Consider the following 21,945-nt stretch of genomic DNA (forward strand, 5'->3'; position numbering starts at 1 on the left):
TCATAAAAACCAATAATAAATGCATGTACATGATATATTTATACACTGTAAAACCCAACAGTTAACTTTATCAAATGAAATGAGTGTTGTTAACTCAAAATTGATTAAAAGTTAATTCTACTCATTTGAAAAGAGTTTTGAACTCAGCGTTGAAGGTAATGAGTTCATTAAATACCTCATTACTTCAACTTAAATGGAGTAAGTTCACAGTACTCATATAGATTAGTTTTTTTTTAACTCAAATGGTTTGTAGCAATCGGTTTCCTCAAGCGGTTTGAGTTCCCCTAACTTATTAGGTTTTACAGTACTCAGTTGGTTTGACAAACTATTACATATTTTTAAATGCTAAATAAAATATTTAGAATTAATGTTAAAATATTAGCAGTTCCTCCTGAGCTTTTAATTATTTCTAACCTCACATTTACTGTGTTAACAATGTTTTAATTATTTTCTTTAAAATCAACCATGTTACATTTTAATTTAATTAGCTGAATTATGTTTTACATCTATAAAGTTATTATTATTCATTCATTCATTTACCTTTGACTTAGTCCCTTTATTAATCTGGGGTCGCCACAGTGGAATGAACCGCCAACTTATTCAGCATATGTTTTACGCAGTGGATGCCCTTCCGGCTGCAACCCAGTACTGGGAAACATCCATGCACACTTATTCACACACATACACTATGGACAATTTAGTTTATTCAATTCACCTGTACCACATGCCTTTGGACTGTGGGGGAAACAGGAGCACCCGGAGGAAACTCATGTGAACACAAAAGAACATGTAAACTCCACACAGAAATGCCAACTGACCCAGCCAGGACTCAAACCAGCGACCTTCTTGCTGCGAGGCGACAGTGCAGTGTAACTTTAAGCTGTATAGAAGTGTCTTGAAAAATATCTAGTCAAATATTATTTACTGTCATCATGGCAAAGATAAAATAAATCAGTTATTAGAGATGAGTCATTACAACTATTATGTTTGGAAAAGTGTTGAGAAAATCTGCTCTACGTTAAACAGAAATTGGGGGAAAAATAAACAGGGGGGCTAATAATTCTAATCTCAATTGTACCCAATGACATGTTTTACTCTATTCATCCCTCTATTCAACAGTTTTTTTAACCTTAACTTTTATGCTTAATTAAATAGGAATTATTTAGCATTTAGACTTTTCTTTGAGGTGTTCCTCCTGAACTTTCTTTTTATTATAATTATTTTGCTTTACAAGGATAATTATTATATATTCAAGCTTTTTAAGAGTTTTATTTTACTTATGTATTGTCGCGTTTACTTATCTGTTGGTTGCGTCTGAGCTTTTATATATATTTTTTATGTAATTTTTCTTTATTATTTTCTTTAAAAGCAATGCTTTCAACATAATTTGTAATTGGATTAGATGTTTTGGATAGTCATAAAAATCTAATTCTATTTTAGTCATAATTAACAACTTTTAACAGCTATTTTTTAACTTAACTGTTGGCTATTTTTTATATAAATGCAAAACTTGTGGTGCAAAATATAGAGTTCTACATTTAATATTTGTAATCCAACTTGGCTGTTTATATTACATAAAAATCTAGTCTAGACGGGTGAGAATGCCATTATTTTTGTCAATGTCATCTTTCAAGGGTTACGAAGTAGGACAGGGTTCAGCTGCAAGGCCAATGTCATAATCCTCTTGTAAAGTCTGATCATGTGACTCGGATTGAAGAAACTCAAGGAATCCCGCATGGCTTTCAAAAAGCAGCTTGCTGAGAAAGCGAGGAATGAAAACTAAAATGAAGCCCGCTGATATGCAAAGCCCGATCCCGTTTTACATCTTAAGCATAACCAAATAGTTGTTTTGCATTTCAAGTCTTTTGCCTAATATACTTTGTTGCAATATTTGCTCTGATGCCAAATATTATCTGCAGTTCAACAGCCGAGCGACAGACAGTCAATCCCTTTTGAGGATGAACTCTCAGCTTTACAAAATCATTTTTAACAATCCAAGCTAGCCTTTCCTACTGAAAGGAATTTCAGAAATGTCTGCAATTTCTCAGTGGGAAGTCAGTGTGGTTTATGGGTAATGGAGATGAAGGGAATAAAATGGACACAGAATGCATTTTCCATAGCAGGAGCGATTGAGAGGGTCTGGTTACACGACTGCAGCCTTAACTGTAGAAAAGCAAGGTCAAAACATGCAAAGTATAGTGCGTTCGTGTTGCATAAAACCTCAAAGCTCTAATTGTAGAATTTTAAAATTAAAAAAATATAGAGTGTGTAATATGTTGATAATATGGTCACAGCGTTTTGTCTGTGATTTCTGGCTCCCGTTGAACAATAAGGTTATATTATAAGATTATAAAGCTTAGAATTAGCATTTCTGTTTTGAGGGAAAGAATGTGCCTAAAAACATGTTTGTTCAAAAAGGCCTTTCAAGTTTTTTTTTTCTTTCTTTCACATTTGTTTGTTGTTGTTGCCACCTTGTGGACAATGTAAATATTGCATTAGCCCTTTAACTGCCTGCTCTACCAAACGGTTGACCATATTTTGACTGTTTTAAATAATGGTTTACACACACAGCACTGTTGGTTTACAAAATAATCAAACAACATAATCCTGTTGCACTACTACACTTGATTTTAGTTTTATTGTAAAAGAAAATCTGAGAATCTGAAATATTTTATGGCATACTTCAAAAAATAAATATTGTTTCATAAAAATGTTTTATTTAGAACATTATTTTAAATAAATTGGTCTTACACTTCATATTTTCATATTTTTCATAGTATATGTATTAATTCCGGTACTTTTACCATAAACCGACATATCTACCATATAGTAAATGTTAATATTTTAGAAATTATGGCATGAGGTGAAAAAAAAATGCATTGAGTGTGTTGACTAGTGACATTCGGAGTCAAGAAATGCATTCCAAACTTTTTTTTCCTGGTTGGGCATTTTTTTTTCTTGGGTTAAACACTATATGTAAGGAACAGTCACTTTGGTCTTTTTGCATTGAAACTAAAAGATTTTTTCTACCTCAAAATCTTAATAACTATATACCATGTACCGGGGCGTATTTAGTGATTTTGAGGCCCAAAAGTTCTAAAATGCACCTTATGTACTTAAATTTGTTTATTATCATTATTTTGCTGTTTTTTCTTACATCATTCAATCTTCTTTTCTGCATTTTATCTTAATGCAAAACAATAATAACATGTAAAGCACCTTGTAAACTTTTGAAACGATTTGTTTTCTTAAAACAAATTAATAATCTTGTTTTTAAAACTAAATCTTTACTGATTTGACTGCTGCACTGGTCAATGACTGTAGGTGGGGGACCCTCACCGTACGAAACATGTTATGTATGATTTAGGGATCATTTATACTTGTAGGTATTTATTTGGGGCCCTCAGATTTTCTGGGGCCCTAAGCAGCTGCTTACCTTGCTTATTGGTTAAATCCGCCCCTGCAAATTCTAAATATGTAAACATACATTAGAATAAAATCAGTAAAAACACTTTTTTTTCAAAAGGGAAAGAACAAATGTTAAAAATATATATGCATTTCAATCAAAGAGACAGAGTAGAGGAATAGTAATTTCCTCAAATCTCAAATTTAAAAGTAACATTTTAATAAGAGACCAACAGTTATTTCAATAAAAATATGTAATACTTAAACAGTTGTATGAATGTATGATATACAGTTGATGCATCAATAAATGGCTTATTTTAGGCTATCTGTCTGTTTTACGGTTATGAAAAACAGTAGAATAAGTTCAAGCTTAGCCTATGTGTGTTATACAATTATGTATAATTACAAAAAATGTGTACGAGGTGATATGCTTTATGAAATAGCCTACTTCAAGTTTCTATGAACTAATCTAAAGTGCAGCGTGACGTAATTTTATGCAATATGTAACAGGAGGTCTGTGTTTCCTAAAAGAAACCTTGTCAAAAAATCCTATTGGAATTTCTAATGGACATTCAGTTTTTTTTTTTAAATCACTTTGTCTTACAGGATTTTAATAAACATTCAGAATTTTTTAAATGGATTTTTACTTTGTCTTATAGGATTTTAAAATCCGTTGGGGCATTATGACTCCTATAGGTCCTTTTGATTTTTAGAATTATTAGACACTGTGTTTTTTTATGGAATTTCATTTTGTTCTAGAGGATATTTTTCATTCATTCATTCATTCATTTTCTTTTCGGCTTAGTCCCTTTAATAATCCGGGGTCACCACAGCGGAATGAACCACCAACTTATCCAGCCCGTTTTTACGCAGCGGATGCCCTAGGATATTTTTGATTTTGTCAATTAATTATTTTTTAGATAACTATAGTATAGGATGTATTTTTCTTTTTTCAAAGACCTGTGATTTTTCTTAATGATTATAATATGAACATATAAAACTTACATTATAATAAACATTTCATTAACCATCATATATTACATTATAAATAAACATTTTAATTTAAAATACCAAAAATAACAATAGTACATACATTTAGTTAGTTTGTCGTTTATTTAATCAGTCTCATCTGTTTCGCTAATAACAAAAATAAATAAAATAACAAACAAACAAACAAACAAACAAACAAACACTTTACCTAAAATTAAAATTGTACTTACCTTCGGGGTATCCAGGATAGTTTTTTTTTTACTTTAGTACATGCTCATGATCATTTGCTGAGGCTGTCTATTAAAGGTAACATTGTTCTAAATTATGTTCACTTGCACAGACCTATTAATTCAATTAATAAATCCTCAATACATTGTCAGGAGTTATTCACTTTGTATATGAGTATTCACCTGTATATGTTTTTTACTTTCAAAGTGCCAGTACCCATTGTATTTTAAATTATGCAAATCTTGCAAAAACCTCCACTAAATAAACATTATAGTGTGAAATATCCTAAACCCTCTGCCCTTTTAAAAAATTCATGTATGATTTCTCCTCTTTACCTTTCACAAACCCTAGATGGCGCTGTTCTGTTTCAAAACGTTCAAAGGTCGAACTATCAAAATGGAATCCAGCTCTAAACTGGAGAATAGTGGTGAAGGTAAGAACAGACAAACATGATTTCCTCAGTTAATTACCCAAGCATTATCAAATTTAAGTATGTTTAATGAGAGCTTTTAAAAAGGTTGTTTTTCATGTAAACAATATCGCGCAACTGTTCACCTACGTCACAGACACTTGATAGGTCACAGAAGCGCCGTCAATAAAACTTATACAAAAACAGTGACATAAAGCCGTCATGCAATTAAAATCTTGTGTTATTTACTGTTTAAACAAATGTGGTTTTCTAGTGAAACCCTACCCTGTGGATCTACCTGTGGAGATTTATGGAGAGCTGAGCGTAGGATATGACGACTACCTGTCCAGTGTTCATTCAAGAGGTGCCACACATATTACCCACACTAATGGAGAGAAAGTGAGAACATATACAATACAAGTCAATACAAAAATTGTTATAATCTGTCATTATCTTAGTAGTTTTAAGAGCTTATTGGTTTAACAGAAATTATTCACCCAAAAAACTGAAAAATTACTCCTTAAGGTCTGCAGACAGAATCATTATTTGTTTGTTTGTTTTATCGCGCTATTTAGGCGGGATTTTTTTGAAGAATTAATAAATAAACGAATAATTAAAAGGAAAAAATGCTGTGGATTTATGAGGAATGGTTTTCACAATTTAAAGGATTAAAAATTAACAAATTAAATAAAAGATCTTTAAAACTTAACAACTTTCATAACTTATAATGCAAATCCAGTTTAAACAACTTGTATATATACAAAGCTTCAGAAGGTTTCTCATGTAATGGAGTGAAAATATTACATTACAAATTGTATATATATATATATATATATATATATATATATATATATATATATATATATATATATATATATATATATATATATATATATATATAAAACAAATAATTATGCATATATTTACACCCACTTACATAAGTAAATAAATTAAATGACAGCCTCAACCATCTACAAAAAAGCAAGCACTGATTCCATGTGGTCCTATTCACTATTCACACAACCTCATGTTATTCTAATCTTGTATGTGTTTCTGTTTTTCTGCTGAACACAAAAGAAGATATTTTGTAGCATGTTAACCAAAAAGTTTGATGGCCCCCAATGACTTCTATATAAAGTGGCAAAATTAAACAGAAGCCAGTAAGGACCAACAATTTAATTACTTACATGTTTGAAACAAATGGAGGGTGTGTAAATAATGTCATAATTAAAAATTCTGGCTACTATCCCTTTAAATTCCTCATTAAAGTGTGATATTTGTGATTACAGGTTAAATTAAGCAGTGAGAACATTGGTCGGCTGTTGTTTCTGAATGATGGTGATTTATCACATTTTATTCTGGCTCTTCACACACCCGAGGATGAATCTCAAGGTCTGACTCCACACAATGCAACACTATCCCTGCAATACCACTTTTGAGTCATTTAGCCTATTTATCTGTTATTTTAGTGGTTGCTCTGTTCCTGCATGGCAAATGGTGGCCTGTTGGTGATGTTTTAAAGACGTCAAACAAATCCAGATGTGGACTTTTGTTAGTGAGTACCACAGTCTGACAGACTACATTTTAGTCTGCAATGTTTTGAGCAGAAATAAAATCATAATTTCCACGAGAGCCGTGACAGTTCTTGTCATCCCAGGTGGAGTCTCTGATGGAGAGAGTCGTGCTATTCCTGCTCAGTCAAGTTATATTTGGGATTCTGGAAAGGCCTCTTGAAGATGACCTATATTTTTCTGCCTATTCTTTGAGTGAACATGGCAAAATCCTGTGGCAAGATGGAGAAGCTGTTGGGTTTTATACTGTCAAGAAAAAGGGTAATGTTTTTGGAAATAAGTATTTTTGTGAAATTTGTGGTGGTTCTAACAAAAATGTTTCACTTACTATTTTTGTGTTTTTTAATAGGTAGTCTGTGTAATGGCTGCACTGGCCAGTGTTATCGGCTCCCTGTGTTGGATACTGTGTTTGTTCGCTGTCACTGGAGACGGACTGGACTTGCTTTACAGATGCTGGAGGATTTCTGCTCATCTCAGCCCTTTGAGTACATTCTGGGAATTAGCTATCCTTTGTCTCCTAGCATGTATGGTGGTATGTGTACACTACAAAAATAATTTTAAAACTATTTTTAAAATAAGACTCTTATGCTTAAGGAGTCTACATTTAATTGGTCAGAAATAAAGCAAAAAATGTAAACAGTTTTTACAATTCTAAGTATTATAAGTATATTTTGAAAAGTAATTTATTCGGAAATGCTGATTTATTAGCAGCCATTATCTAGTCTTTGTGTCACATGTTCCTTCAGAGATCATTCGAATTTGCTAATTTTGTACTCAGGAACCTTTTTTGTATCACCAGTGTTGAAAACAGTTGTTCAAAATGTTTTTGTGGAAAATATGATATGGTTTTTAGTATTATTTAAAGGGATAATTCAACTACAAAATAAAACATTTGTCATAATTTACTCACACCTCTAAACCTGTTGGAGTTTCTTACTCCTGTTGGACACAAAAGGAGATATTTTGAAGAATGTTGTAAATATGGTAGCCATTTACTTCCATATTGTCTTTTCTACTTTTAATTTTCATTTAATTGAAATTGTCTTTCATTTTTCTACCTACATTTTTTTCTACTTTTAATTTTTCTTTTTTTTTTAATTTCTTGTTTTGTTCAACAGAAAAAAACAAACCTAAAAAGGTTCAAATGTGAGGTAAATAATAATTATATATATATAATTATTTAATTATTAATTATTGTGATCCTGATTGCAACAGAGAAATACTGGGAAATCTCTGTAGACTGTTGACATTTCATGCTCTTCAGACTTGTTCAGACAGAAAATGTGAGCAAAATCACCTGTTTTATTATCACTTTAGACATTACGCTAGAGAATCATACAAATACTAGCTCTAAAATGAAGTTTGTGAAGTAGCAACGGTTTCTGCTGTTCTGACGTCAGCTGCAGACGTGAATGACAGGCGGAAGAAAAGTAGTTCCTCATACAAAAGGATTTTTAAAGTCTCAATGTTTGATTTTCTTTTTTATATACACGATTATGTTGTCGAACTGTTATAAAGTACAATATCACATGAGTAGCAGAGCGATATGGCTGTAAATCGTCACTGGTGGGACACTAAGGCGCACACCTCCCACCAGTGCTGATATACAGCCATATCACACTGCTACTGGTGTGATATTGCTTATATATAGCTATGTCTCTTTAATGATTAGAAACAAACATTTATCTGACATGAAAATCTATTTTTTTTTTTTTATAATTATTTTTTAGGGGTTTTTACCTTTATTTGGATAGGATAGTGGAGATTTTACAGACAGGAAAGTGTGGGGAGCAGAGATAGGGAATGGGTCGGCAAAGGACCTCGAGCCGGGAATCGAACTCGGGTCGCCGTGAGCACCTTGGTGCTATGTGTCGACGCACTAACCACTAGGCTATTGGGGTCGACAATGAAAATCTATTTTAACATTATAAATGCCTTTACTGTAATTTTTGATCAATGTAATGCATACTTTCTGAATAAAAATATACATTTCTTTAGAAAACACATTCAACATCATATGTCATAATACAAGGTGTGGGAGTGATGACAGCATTTAAGTATCAGAGTAAATCCTTTAAATGATTATACCATGTGTGTGCAGAAAACACAAGCCTCTCCTATTTCCCTCATTGGTTTACATTGACTGGTTTCATTGCTGTTAAGTAAACCACTCTTATCTGTTATAATAAATGCAATGGAAGCCTGTAACCAAAAGCTTACACAACTTGTTTAAATAATTGTTTACAGTGTGCAAGAAGTATCTCGAGGCCCACGAAGAAGAAAGACAGCGTCTATATGAAGTGGAAGCCCCTGGTGAATGGCCTCAGAGACGTAATGTGTGGTTGAATATCCAGCTGCGGGACCTCCCAAAACACTGTAAGGTTAATAAAGCAACATACTCATAGCACGTGAGCAGGGAGCTCTGATTAGAATAGCTTACTGCACTTGTGTTTTATTGTGCCATATAGGACAGTTTATCTCTAAGGTGTTGTTTTTTATAGGTGGAAACTCAGAGCAAGGTCCACACGGCTCATCTAGTCACGAAAGAAGCCATGCTGATTTGAAAGAAGAGGTTTGACGTTTATTATCTTGCATTTATTTAAGCTTATCTAGAAACTGTTTACTACCTATTACCGCAAATTCGTCTAGGTAAAATGATGCTTGTATCTGTAAAATCTTACATAATGAATTACATTTGAAGTTTTATTAGCCCCCGTTTATTTTTTTTACCAATTTCTGTTTAACGGAGAGAAGATTTCCTTAACACATTTCTAAACATAATAGTTTTAATAACTCATTTCTAATAACTGATTTATTTTATCTTTGTCATTATGAAAGTAAATAATATTTGACTAGATATTTTTCAAGACACTTCTATACAGCTTAAAGGGACATTTAAAGGCTTAACTAGGTTAATTAGGTTAACTAGACAGGCTAGTGTAATTAAGCAAGTTATTGTATAATGATGGTTTGTTCTGTAGACCAGTGTTTCCCAACCCTGTTCCTGAAGGCACACCAACTGTACACATTTTCAATCTCTCCCTAATCAAACACACCTGAATCAACTTATCATAACATCAGAAGAGACTCCAACACCTGAAGTTAATGGGTCAGAAAAGGGAGACATCCAAAATATGTACTGTTGGTGTGCCTCCAGGAACAGGGTTGGGAAACACTGCTGTAGACTATCGAAAAAAACATATAGCTTAAAGGGGCTAATAATTTTGACCTTAAAATGGTTTTTAAAAATTAAAAACTGCTTTTATTCTGGCTGAAATGAAACAAAAAATACTTTCTCTAGAAGAAAAAATATTATCAGACATACTGTGAAAATTTCCTTGCTCTGTTAAACATCATTTGGGAAATATTTTAAAAAGGGGGGCTAATCATTCTGACTTCAACTGTATGTCTTTCTGCAGGACATCCCACGACATTATGGATCATGAGTCAAAAACACACCAAGCTTTGGAAAGAAGCGACCAGCTGATATAACCAACACAGGCGCTAACTTTGAAAAAAATAGGACTTAACATTAATTTATATAATGAATCAAAGTAATTTTCATGGAATAACAGAGAGACTAAATGTTGAGGATAATGGATGTACTAAACAGTTATATGGATGTGGCATTAAAGGAATAATTCACCCAAAAATTTTAATTCAGTCAATATTTACTCATTCTTCAATGTTCCAAACACAAAATAAGATGTACTGTAGAATCTTTGAAAAAAGCAGCCATTGACTTCAATAGTAGTTTTTATTCTACTATGGATTTCAATTACCTTTTTCCCCAACATTCTTCTGAATATCTTGTTTTGTTTTCAACAGCAGAAAGAAATTCATAAAAGTTTAGAACCACTTGCATGTGAGTCTTCCTTTTAATGTTCCTTGAATAAATGCACATTTCAATTTCTGGGTGAACTGTCCCAGTAATACTTTACAATAAGGTTGTATTAGTTAATGTTAGTTAATGCATTTATTAACATGAATAAAGAATGAACAATACATTTATTACAGTACTTGTGCATGTTAGTTAAAGCAAGTTAATGAGAATACAGTTGTTCATTGTGCACTAACTCACAGTGCATTAATGCTAACAAGCTTGAATTTGGATGATAATAATGGATTAGTAAATGTTGAACTATGATTAATAAATCTTGTAAAAGTATTGTTCATAATTAGCTCATGTTAGTGAATACATTAACTAATGAAACTGATTGTAAAGCATAATCACTGTCCCTTTAAGTGCTGCATTTATCTGAAATTTGCCTCGTAGGTAAATGCACTAAATGCATGTCTCAAGCACTATGGACAGGGCAGATTTAAACAGTAAGCAAGGTGAAAGCGATGAATTCTGGGGGCGCCCCAAAAATATTTAGAAGTATAAATTATACCTATAAACTACAGGGTGGGCCATTTATATGGATACACCTTAATAAACTTATTGGGAATTTCACAAGAAAAACAATGGTGTGCTTGGTTTTAACGTAACTTTATTCTTTAATGAGTTATTTTCAAGCCCCCACACATATACTAATGTGCCACAAACAGGACGTTAATATCACCAACCATTCCCATTTTATTAAGGTGTATATAAATGGACCACCCTGTATATATAACATCATTTTCTACCATATTTTGTATGGTAAGAGTTACAAATACAATTTTAGTGTAATTAAATATTATTTAATACACAATTAATTATAATATCATTATAATAATGTAATCAGAATCAGAATCAGTTTTATTGCCAAGTGTGCTTCACACACACAAGGAATTTGTTTTGGCTACAGAAGCTTCCAGTGTACATAAAGTGACAAGTGACAACACAAAATAATAACAAAAAAATAAAATAAAATAATAATAAAAAATGATGAACATTAAACAGATGCGGTTAGTGAAGAAACCTGGATGTTGAGTTGTATGTACAGATTGTTATAAATATACAGGTTATAAGGTGCTGTGTACAAGTGCGAATGTAGAGAGTATTGCATTGTATATTGATATAAGGTGCTGTGTACAAGTGTGTATGAGAAAGTATTGCACATATTTATTGCACAGTAGGGGAATATTTAACTGTTCATAAGGTAGACAGCCTGAGGAAAGAAACTTTTCCTGTGTCTGGCTGTTTTTTGTGCTTGGTGCTCTGAAGCGCCGACCAGACGGTAACAGTTCGAACAGATAGTGTGCTGGGTGTGAGGCGTCCAGAGTGATTTTGCGAGCCCTTTTACTCACTCTGGAAGAGTACAGTTCTTGAAGTGTAGGAAGGGTTGTGCCAGTGATTCGTTCAGCAGTCCGGACTATTCGCTGTAGTCTACGGAGGTCGGTTTTGGCAGCTGAGCCGAACCAGACGGTGATTGAAGTGCAGAGGATGGATTGGATGACAGCTGAGTAGAACTGTACGAGTAGCTCCTGTGGCAGGTTGAACTTCCTCAGCTGACGAAGGAAGTACAGTCTCTGCTGGGCTTTCTTCACAATAGAGTCTATATGAATGTCCCACTTCAGATCCTGAGAGATGGTGGTGCCCAGGAACCTGAATGACTCTACTGCAGCCACAGTGTTGTTCATGATGGTGAGTGGGGGGAGTGCAGGGGGGTTTCTCCTGAAGTCCACTATCATCTCCACTGTTTTGAGCGTGTTCAGCTCCAGGTTGTTGTATCTGCACCATAACGCCAGCCGCTCCACCTCCTGTCTGTATGCAGACTCGTCACCGTTCTGGATGAGGCCGATAACAGTAGTGTCGTCTGCAAACTTAATGAGTTTGATGGAGGGGTCTTTTGCAGTGCAGTCGTTGGTGTACAGGGAGAAGAGCAGTGGAGAAAGAACACATCCCTGGGGGGCACCAGTGCTGATGGTGCGGCTGTCGGATGTGATTTTGCCCATTCTGACTAGCTGTTGTCTATCTGTCAGAAAGCTGGTGATCCATTGACAGACAGAGCTAGGAACAGAGAGCTGGGCCAGTTTGTACTCAAGCAGTGATGGGACGATGGTGTTAAAGGCAGAACTGAAGTCCACAAACAGAATCCTTGCGTAGTTCCCTGGTTTGTCCAGATGTTGTAGGGTATAATGCAGTCCCATGTTGACTGCATCATCCACAGACCGGTTTGCTCTATAGGCGAACTGCAGGGGGTCCAGCAGGGGTCCAGTGATGTCCTTCAGATATGCTAGCACCAGTCTTTCGAATGACTTCATGGCCACAGATGTTAAGGCCACAGGTCTGTAGTCATTGAGTCCTGTGATCTTTGGCTTCTTCGGGATTGGGATGATGGTGGAGCGCTTAAAGCAGGATGGAACTTTGCGCTGTTTCAGTGATCTATTGAAGATATGTGAGAAAATGGGAGCCAGCTGGTCAGCGCAGGTTCTCAGACAGGCTGGTGAGACACCATCTGGCCCTGGTGCTTTCCTTCTCTTCTGTTTACTGAAGATCTGACGCACATTATCTTCACTGATCTGTAGAGCAGGGGGGGAGAGGAAGATGGCTGGAGGTGTTGATGGCTGTGTAAGGCGATGGTCCGGGCTGTGTTGATGTGGTATTGATGGCCGTGTAGGGAGACGGTCCGGGCTGTGTTGATGTGGTATTGATGGCCGTGTAGGGAGACGGTCCGGGCTGTGTTGATGTGGTGTTGATGGCTGTGTAGGGAGATGGTCCGGGCTGTGTTGATGTGGTGTTGATGGCTGTGTAGGGAGATGATCCGGGCGGGTGTGAGGTGTCTGGTCATATTTGTCAAACCTACAGTAGAACATATTCAGCTCGTTTGCAATATGTTTATTGCTGTCGATACTGGGGGACGGTGTCTTGTAATTAGTGAAATCTTTTAAGCCTCTCCACACTGATGCAGGGTCGTTAGCTGAAAACTGGAATGTTCTGTAATAATAATAATTTTACAAAATAAAATATCCATCATGGAGCAGTCCAGTAGTCAAATGTATTATTTTGAGTTGTAAATTTATTTTAAGAAAACCAAACATTTAAATCGTAGAGATTGCATTCATTTATAACGTCCAAAAGAAGACTGAGTGACATAAAAAAAACCAACAACACTATATAAATAAATATTAAAAGAGAGTAGAAATGGTGCATTTCAGGACTTGGGCCCTATGGCTGGAATTGCCAAATCCGCCTGACTATATATATTGAATTACTTACAGAAATTTGAATAGCAGTTTAAGAAATGAAAATCATAGCAACTGTAATGTGGATATCAGATATTAACATCTATACTTACAGAAACATTAGCGTAACAGTTATGAAACAAAAGTAAAACATTGAGTAATATTGGCCACCCTTAATGATTACAAGAAGACTATGCTGCCAGACTACTGATTATCCCTGTACATGAATATATGATGAGATTCTAACAGCAGTGGAATATTGTTTGGATGTTTATTATTAAATTATATTGTATGTGTGTGTGTGTGTGTGTTTAATTTTTAGTCCTTGTAATTTGTTTTATTATTTTTTATGCTATCTTGTAATGTGCATTTGTGTACAATTTATTGTGAAATCAGTTAAATTTCATAAAGCAAAACATATTTCCATGAAATAAAAATAATAATCTGCTCGAGTTTTTCCCAAACTGGGATTGATGAGACTTTACCCAGGTAATATTCCCATTAACTCAAAAGTACTTAGGATATACAGTGCAATAATTAAATACAATGCAATAGAAATATTCTGTATATTTGCCCAATACATATTCTTGATTATAAAGAGATTATAAAACAAATTTAGAAAGACATAGTAACTCAGCCATGTATTATTGACTGAAGGTATCTGAGCCGTTGACCATAATAATAATATACATTTTTTGGCTAAGTATATTGAATACATATTCCCTTTATTCCCTTTAAAAATTGAATACACATTCTTTGTCATGATCAAGACAGTTCCCTACAAACATAAAATCAAGAGACATTTACTTGAGAAGTGAACTTGGATATAAATAAATAAATTCTTGTTTACTGAAAATTTTTAGTCTATACTAAAAGTAATTGAGCTATTTTTGTAGTCCATTAGCTTTTATTTTCTAGTTTTAATCATAAACTCACTTAACTGAATTTTTATACAAACTATTTCATTGTGCTTCAGAACGATTCACATATGTTTGTGTTAGAATAGATGACAACAATACCATCTAAGAAAATCACAATTTGCAGAATATAAAAGTAATCATAGCTTTTAGAAGAAGAAAAAACATCCTCAGTAGATGAATAGACTTCCAAACCAATAAAAAATAAATATAAATTAAAAAAAAAATTGTTGAGTTCTGTTCAAATAGGCTATTTTCCATATATATATATATATATATATATATATATATATATATATATATATATATATATATATATATGTATATATATATATATATATATATATATATATATATATATATATATATATATATATATATATATATATATATATATATATATATATATATATATATATATATATATATATATATTAACCACCATTTATCGGCGATTTTTACAACAAGAAGAAATAAGTTGGATGAACACTAAAATAATAAATAACATTTGAACTGTTGAACTGTCAAATTCTTTGCTTTTTATGTAACATCTACAAGCACACTTCATTTACAGCACTGGTCAGATATTTCCTGATGACGCAAGTAACCAGGAAGTAGCTGAGCTTTCGACGAAATCCAAATCATCGACTGAAGATTGAATATGAGTCGTATTTATGACAACACAGCGTTGTTAAATAAACCTGTGCACAACGAGAAACTATCTTTCACGTGGGATCCAATAGGTCACCAGAGGTAATATAATAAAAGTGTATACCTTTTTTTTTACTCGACTTTGGTTTCGTTCAGAGATACTAATATTATTGAAGTGGAAAGCCATAACAACTCTCTAAACACCACTGTTACTGATGTAGCTCTGTGAAACCTAATGAAGTAATATGTGGACGACTCCAAACTGAACTGGAAATTTAGCTTATTGTGGTTACTATCACTAAAAACAGTCCTTCATGCAGAAAGTATCATTACTTTTGGTCATTGTAAATGTCTGACAATGTGTTTATGTATCATTTTCAATTTTCCAGTGGTCATGGTGTGATTTTAGAGGGGACGGTTGTGGACTTTTCACGCCATGCCATAACAGATATGAAAAACAGAAAGGTGAAGTGTTTACTTATTTACTGAGCACAAAACATTTCCTCATTTCAGGGTCTCAGATATTGTGTTCATGAAAATATACTATATACACTGCCTTACAAAGTCTGGGGTCAGTAAAGTCACACAACTATAAACCTACTTCAGATAAAAGCTGTTTTTTAAAAATGTACTATTTGTAGAAAGTATGCCACAAGAATATATATATATATATATATATATATATATATATATATATATATATATATATATATATATATATATATATATATATATATATATATATATATAATTTTATTTTTTACATTTTTTAATTAGTGTTTAACTAGACCATACATCGTAGTATACAATACAACATAGGAAAAATTGCAGAGTGTCTTAGTTTTCTTAATTTCCTGCTATCCCCTCAAAGTAAAATAAATACAATTTATGAATTATAAACAAACATATCCCCTGAGAGAAAAAAAAAACTAAAACTTTTTAATAAAAATTTAACGAAATTATAAAAAAATAAATTAAAGATATAAAAATAAATAAAATAAAAGAGTTTCAAAATATTGAAAAGTTCACATTAAGGAGTCAATATTTCCTCTTTCAGATTAATTACTGTGTATTAGAACTGATATCAAGTAAACCGGGTAAGCCTTTGATATAGTTTAAAACAGTTAGCATTCTGTGTGGAGTTTGCATGCTCTCCCCGTCTTTGTGTGGGTTTTCTCCGGGTGCTCCAGTTTCCCCCACAGTCCAAAGATATGCGGTACGGGTGAACTGGGTAAGCTAAATTGTCCGTAGTCTATGTGTGTGAATGAGAGTGTTGGGTGTTTCCCAGTTATGGGTTGCAGCTAGAAGGGCATCTGCTGCATAAAACATATGCTGGATAAGTTGGCGGTTCATTCCGCTGTGGTGACCTCTAGGCTGTTTCTCAATACGCGTTCTTCAGCGTTCTTGCGTCCTTGTGTTCTCGAGCAACGTCATCATCAACCGCCAAAGTTCAGTTCCAAAACTCAAGACTGCAAAAACGGAGGATGTCTGAAAGTTCTCGGATCTGTTCTTGATATCAAGGATGCAGACTTGAGCAGAAAGCTCGCTTAAGAACTCCTAGAAGTCATTACGGCTGAGTAAAGGAGCTGGGAAGCGCAGCATTTTATATAGATTTATTATTAAACTTCAGAGATGTAGCTTATTATCTCAGGAGTTTCTTTAAATGAGACGGTGAAAATAAACATTACCATGAAAATCTTAGTAAAGGCACAAACACGTTAAGGGTGTTTATTTGCTGAAATTCGTATTAAAATTTGTTTTATTTGTATTGTTTAACGCATATTTATAATGTTTTATGCATTGTGTATATATTAAAAAGGGGAAAAACAATAAATCGTTGTATGAATGCTGTAATGTTAAATAATTTTCTATTAAAAACGCGTGACGGTCATGTGACCATCAGGAAGAACGCAGCATTTCTCAAAGGACGCGTTCTCTGTTCTCGCCGTCTCGTGAGTTTGTTCTTCCGAGGTAACTTGGCAAGACCGACCTCCACATAAACGCGAGTCCGTTCTCAGTGTTCTTAATTGAGAAACAGTCCTGATTAATAAAGGGACTGAGCTGAAAAGAAAATGAATGAATGAACAATTTAAAAAAAGTTTTTGTTGTCTTACAATTTTGTGATTTTATTTCTATTAAAATCTTTTTGTTTTCAGGAGCGTTATAATGTTTTGTACATCAAACCAAGCCGTGTCCATCGCAGAAAATATGATTCAAAAGGAAACGAAATTGAACCTAATTTCAGTGATACCAAGAAGGTCAACACAGGTTTTCTGATGTCCTCCTACAGTAAGTAACCATATTGCATTATTCAGATCTGAGTTTAATTTAGCAAGTTTTATTAATGTTCTAACATCTTTCAGTTGTACAATGCAGTAATAAAACTCTGAGTAACACTTTCAAGTAAATATAATTAGCTGATTCATGAAAAAAAAACTAGATTTTTCTGTTGCAGAAGTGGAAGCTAAAGGTGAAACAGATTGTCTAGATGAGCGCCAGCTTCGTGATATTGTGAATAAGGAGCAGCTGGTTAAAGTGACTGTAAACCATTGTCCTAGTGAGGCCTTTGCGTTCTGGATCTCAGAGGTGGAAATGGACAAAACAGAGCTCGAGCCAGGCCAAGAAGTCCGCCTTAAAACGAAAGGAGATGGGCCATTTATATGTGAGTAAATACAATACGAGATCTCCCATTTTGGTGTCCACATAAAACTCAATTCCCGAAAGTAATTTAATATAATGTGCATTAATTAATTCATTTTCTTTTCGGCTTAGTCCCTTTATTAATCTGGGGTCATCACAACGGAATGAACCACCAACTTATCCAGCATATGTTTTATGCAGTGGATGTCCTTCCAGCCGCAGCACATCCCTGGGAAACATCCATACACACTCATTTCCACACATACATACACTACGGACAAGTTAGCTTACCCAATTCACCTATACCATATGTTTTAGACTTGTGGGGAAAACCAGAACACCACGTGAACACCACGCGAACACGGGGAGAACATGCAAACTTCACACAGAAATGCCAGCTGACCCAGCTGGGGCTCGAACCTCTAACCTGCTTGCTGTGAGGCGAACGTGCTACCCACTGCTCCACCGTGCTTCCATAATGTACTTATAAAGCATATTAATGCATGAAGGAGTTTAAAATACAATGTCAAAATATTGGTGAAATAATGTTCCATCATCATTCAGAATTAGAAAGATATTTATGAAATATTAAACAATATACTTATGATGAACAGGGGTCTGTTCTATTTACGTGGATTGCTCAATTAGCTGGATTTGGTAATTGACAATTTGACACGATCCAGGATAATTTCGTTCTTCAAAACTCATCCGAGAGTTGTTGTTATAGCTTCAGGTCTGATAGCTCAAGGGGTTCAAAGAGAACATTTATTAATATGGACTTTTTAGATACGAACGTGCACTATTTTAAGGTACAGTTTTAGTACAATTTGTGTATAATAATTGACAAGCAAGGGTGACAGGGTGGCGCAGTAGGAAGTGCTGTCGCCTCACAGCAAGAAGGTCACTGGTTCGAGCCTCAGCTGGGTCAGTTGGCGTTTCTGTGTGGAGTTTGCATGTTCTCATGTTCGCGTGGGTTTCCTCCGGGTGTTCCAGTTTCCACCACCGTCCAAAGACATGCAGTATAGATGAATTGGGTAGGCTAAATTGTCCGTAGTGTATGAGTGTGAATGAGTGTGTATGGATGTTTCCCAGAGATGGGTTGCAGCTGGAGGGGCACCCGCGACCCCAGATTGGCGACCCCAGAAGGGACTAAGCTGGAAAGAAAATGAATGAATGAATGAATGAATGAATTGACAAGCACAATATTGTCTAATATGACAGTGATTTGATGCTTCGCAAACTTTGCAGACACCTTTACAGTTAACAAAATGCTTTTTTAATGCAAAATTATTTTAAACAGCCAGTTATTCCTTATGCCGATTAAGAAACTTGAATAGACCTAGGCTACTATACAAAGAACATCTGCTCTAAATGTAAAACTAAATACTCTTAAAACATGAAAGTGTAAAGCCTGCCACCAACAACAAATAGGGAAGTTATCACATATCATATTTAACAAACTGTTAACTACAAATTTTGTCATTTTGCTCACATTAATGATTGAATATTAATCAGATGATGTCATTATGCTGCTGTGCCGTCAGCCAATTGTTGCATTGCCGATCATGATTTCGTGGATTGATAGATCTGTCCTTCTCAACACACACATGGATCTCAGATCAGTTTATCCAGACATTTTAATCTGATTCGCGAACTTGTTTGACGAACCAAATCAGCCAGCGATCAGTTATCGATCCAGGATCTGTCAAATCGTCATTTAAGCGAGGAATGAAGAACAAACCCTGGTACTTAAAAAAAAAAAGAATTAAAAAAGAATAATAAAAAAAAAATTATATATATATATATATATATATATATATATATATATATATATATATATATATATATATATATATATATATATATGTATGTATGTATGTATATGTGATAATTCTGAATCTTACTATGTTTTAAATCATTAAAAAAAAAAGAGTAAAACTCAGTTTGAAAGATAGAAGCATAAAGACTTTAAAAATGTCCATAAAGGGACAGTTCACCCAAAACCTAAATCCTGTCATTATTTACTCATCATTCACAAGCCTGTTTGAGGGTTTTCTGCTGTTAAACGCACAAACTGCAGAAAACCAGTAACCATTCACTTCTATAAAATTTGTTTTTCATACTATGGAACTCAATGGTTAAAGGTTTTCAACATTCTTCAAAATATCTTCTTTTGTCTTTAATGGGAAAAAGGAAAGTCATAAAGGTTTGGAAACACTTAAAGTGAAGTAAATTTTTGGTCAATTAACATTTTTGAATGAACTATCACTTTAAATAGAGTCTTTTAATTTGACATGCTATGATTTTTGGTAAATAAACAACATTTTCATCGAATAACTTTTCAGTGCAAGTCAGGGGTGCCCAAACTCGGTCCTGGAGAACCGGTGTCCTGCATAGTTTAGCTCCAACTTCCTTCAAGATACCTGCATGGAGCTTTGTAGTATACCTAGAAAGAGCCTGATTAACAGGTTCAGTTGTGTTTAATTGAGGTTGGATCTAAGATATGCAGGACGCCGGCCCTCCAGGACAGAGTTTACACACCCCTGGTTTAAGTGAACAAAACATGAAACAGGACACATAATAATGAATGAAAGATCAATTAAAACTGTTACACTTTCTTTGATTTGATACTTGAAAAACTCATTTTCTCTCTGTTTTCATCTAGTTTCCTTCGCCAAACTGGACAGCGGCACAGTAACAAAATGCAACTTTGCAGGAGATGAAAACGCCGGGGCATCGTGGACAGAGAAAATAATGGCAAACAAATCCAACCAGGAAAATACAGGGAAAAGTGCCACTCAGGGTGAGGGAGTGGACGATGATGAATGGGTACGTTTTTCTGTTCAACTGAATATGTTTTGATCTGACCACATAAAGAATTTATTCGGCACATGGGTTGATCATGAACAGATGTGTAATCTTTCTACCACTTCAATGAAGGATTTGTTGGAGCTTCATGCAAACTCTGAAATCTGTTTTATGTTGTGTTATCTCCTGTTTTCAGGATGACTGAACAACACCCTTGAGCTTCCAGGACTACTACATCACTGTGCCTTATCTGTGTATTTACACCACACCGTCAGTATTTCTATATTAGCATTTGGAAATATTACAAATAAACAGCAAAGGGCCATTTTATAATAGCAACTTGTATGCATTAGTGTTTTATATATGTACAGCGGGTAAAATAAGTATTGAACACGTCATAATTTCTTGTCAAATATATTTCTGAAGGAAATTGACCCAGATTTTGGTAAAAGCCTAAACAGACAAATAAACCAAAACAAAAAAGCCTGAAAAAATTGTTTAATGACAATGGAATAAGACAAGGAGAAGGTCCTGAAGTACTGTACTTAAACATTTTTGGTATTGACACCTTCAAGATGCCTCTTGTACACTGAAAACCCTAATAAGTTGACTGAACTAAATTAATGGAGTAAACTCATTGCCTCAATTTAACTAAGTAACAGAGTCTCCCAAAACTTGCATAATTAAGTTTATTTAACTTGCTGGTTTTGTAGATTATACTTAAATTTTTCAGTTCACCAAACGTAAGTACTTAGTGCAGTGAACAATTAAGATTAGAGTGACCTCTATATGGAGTCTATTTATAACAGTGTCTTCTTTCCTGTTTCCATATACCGTTCTTTTCCCACTTTTGATTGGATGTTATAGAAATGTCTTCCCTTTGAGTCTGTATTCCAGTTGTCTTTCCAAAGATTGATAACTGCATTATTAATAATACTTTTTTTTTCAGTTTTTCAAAGTGGGACTTCTAGGCAGAGCTTCTTGTATGGCCAATCAAAGAAAAGAGTATAAAAAATTGTGAAAAACACTTACATTTTTAAAAAATAAGTATTAATAATGATGTAGAGGTCAAAACACTTGAAATCTTGAGTTTATGGTTTTAACGGTAAGTAAGTTATCCTAACAAATATAAACAAGTTATGGTGCCAAAATGCAATAATTTAAGTAATTTTTCAAGAGTTCCCACGTAGATATGCTTGGCGTTTAAAGCAGG

The 21,945-nt window shown here is 34.1% G+C and overlaps 2 protein-coding genes across 3 annotated transcripts; both read left to right on the forward strand.

Moving 5' to 3' along the window:
* The first annotated feature begins 4,977 nt into the window (after positions 1 to 4,977).
* On the forward strand, positions 4,978 to 10,968 carry fam169b (family with sequence similarity 169 member B). Of its 2 annotated transcripts, none has more exons than XM_056478512.1 (9): positions 4,978 to 5,056; positions 5,307 to 5,396; positions 6,322 to 6,424; positions 6,502 to 6,587; positions 6,690 to 6,864; positions 6,953 to 7,135; positions 8,851 to 8,984; positions 9,105 to 9,175; positions 10,023 to 10,968. In XM_056478512.1, the coding sequence occupies exons 2-8, from the start codon at positions 5,364 to 5,366 to the stop codon at positions 9,165 to 9,167; spliced, it is 777 nt and encodes a 258-aa protein (XP_056334487.1). In that variant the 5' UTR covers positions 4,978 to 5,056; positions 5,307 to 5,363; the 3' UTR covers positions 9,168 to 9,175; positions 10,023 to 10,968. The 2 variants fall into 2 exon arrangements, with proteins under 2 accessions (XP_056334487.1, XP_056334486.1); XM_056478511.1 differs by having other exon boundaries at positions 8,851 to 8,979.
* A 4,267-nt stretch (positions 10,969 to 15,235) lies between these two features.
* Positions 15,236 to 21,674, forward strand: arpin (actin related protein 2/3 complex inhibitor). The gene is made up of 6 exons (XM_056478432.1): positions 15,236 to 15,386; positions 15,674 to 15,749; positions 17,441 to 17,573; positions 17,740 to 17,946; positions 20,590 to 20,753; positions 20,929 to 21,674. The coding sequence occupies exons 1-6, from the start codon at positions 15,295 to 15,297 to the stop codon at positions 20,935 to 20,937; spliced, it is 681 nt and encodes a 226-aa protein (XP_056334407.1). The 5' UTR covers positions 15,236 to 15,294; the 3' UTR covers positions 20,938 to 21,674.
* Positions 21,675 to 21,945: the final 271 nt, after the last annotated feature.

This window comes from Danio aesculapii, chromosome 18 (assembly GCF_903798145.1).
Source record: "Danio aesculapii chromosome 18, fDanAes4.1, whole genome shotgun sequence".
Classification (NCBI taxonomy): Eukaryota; Metazoa; Chordata; class Actinopteri; order Cypriniformes; family Danionidae; genus Danio; species Danio aesculapii.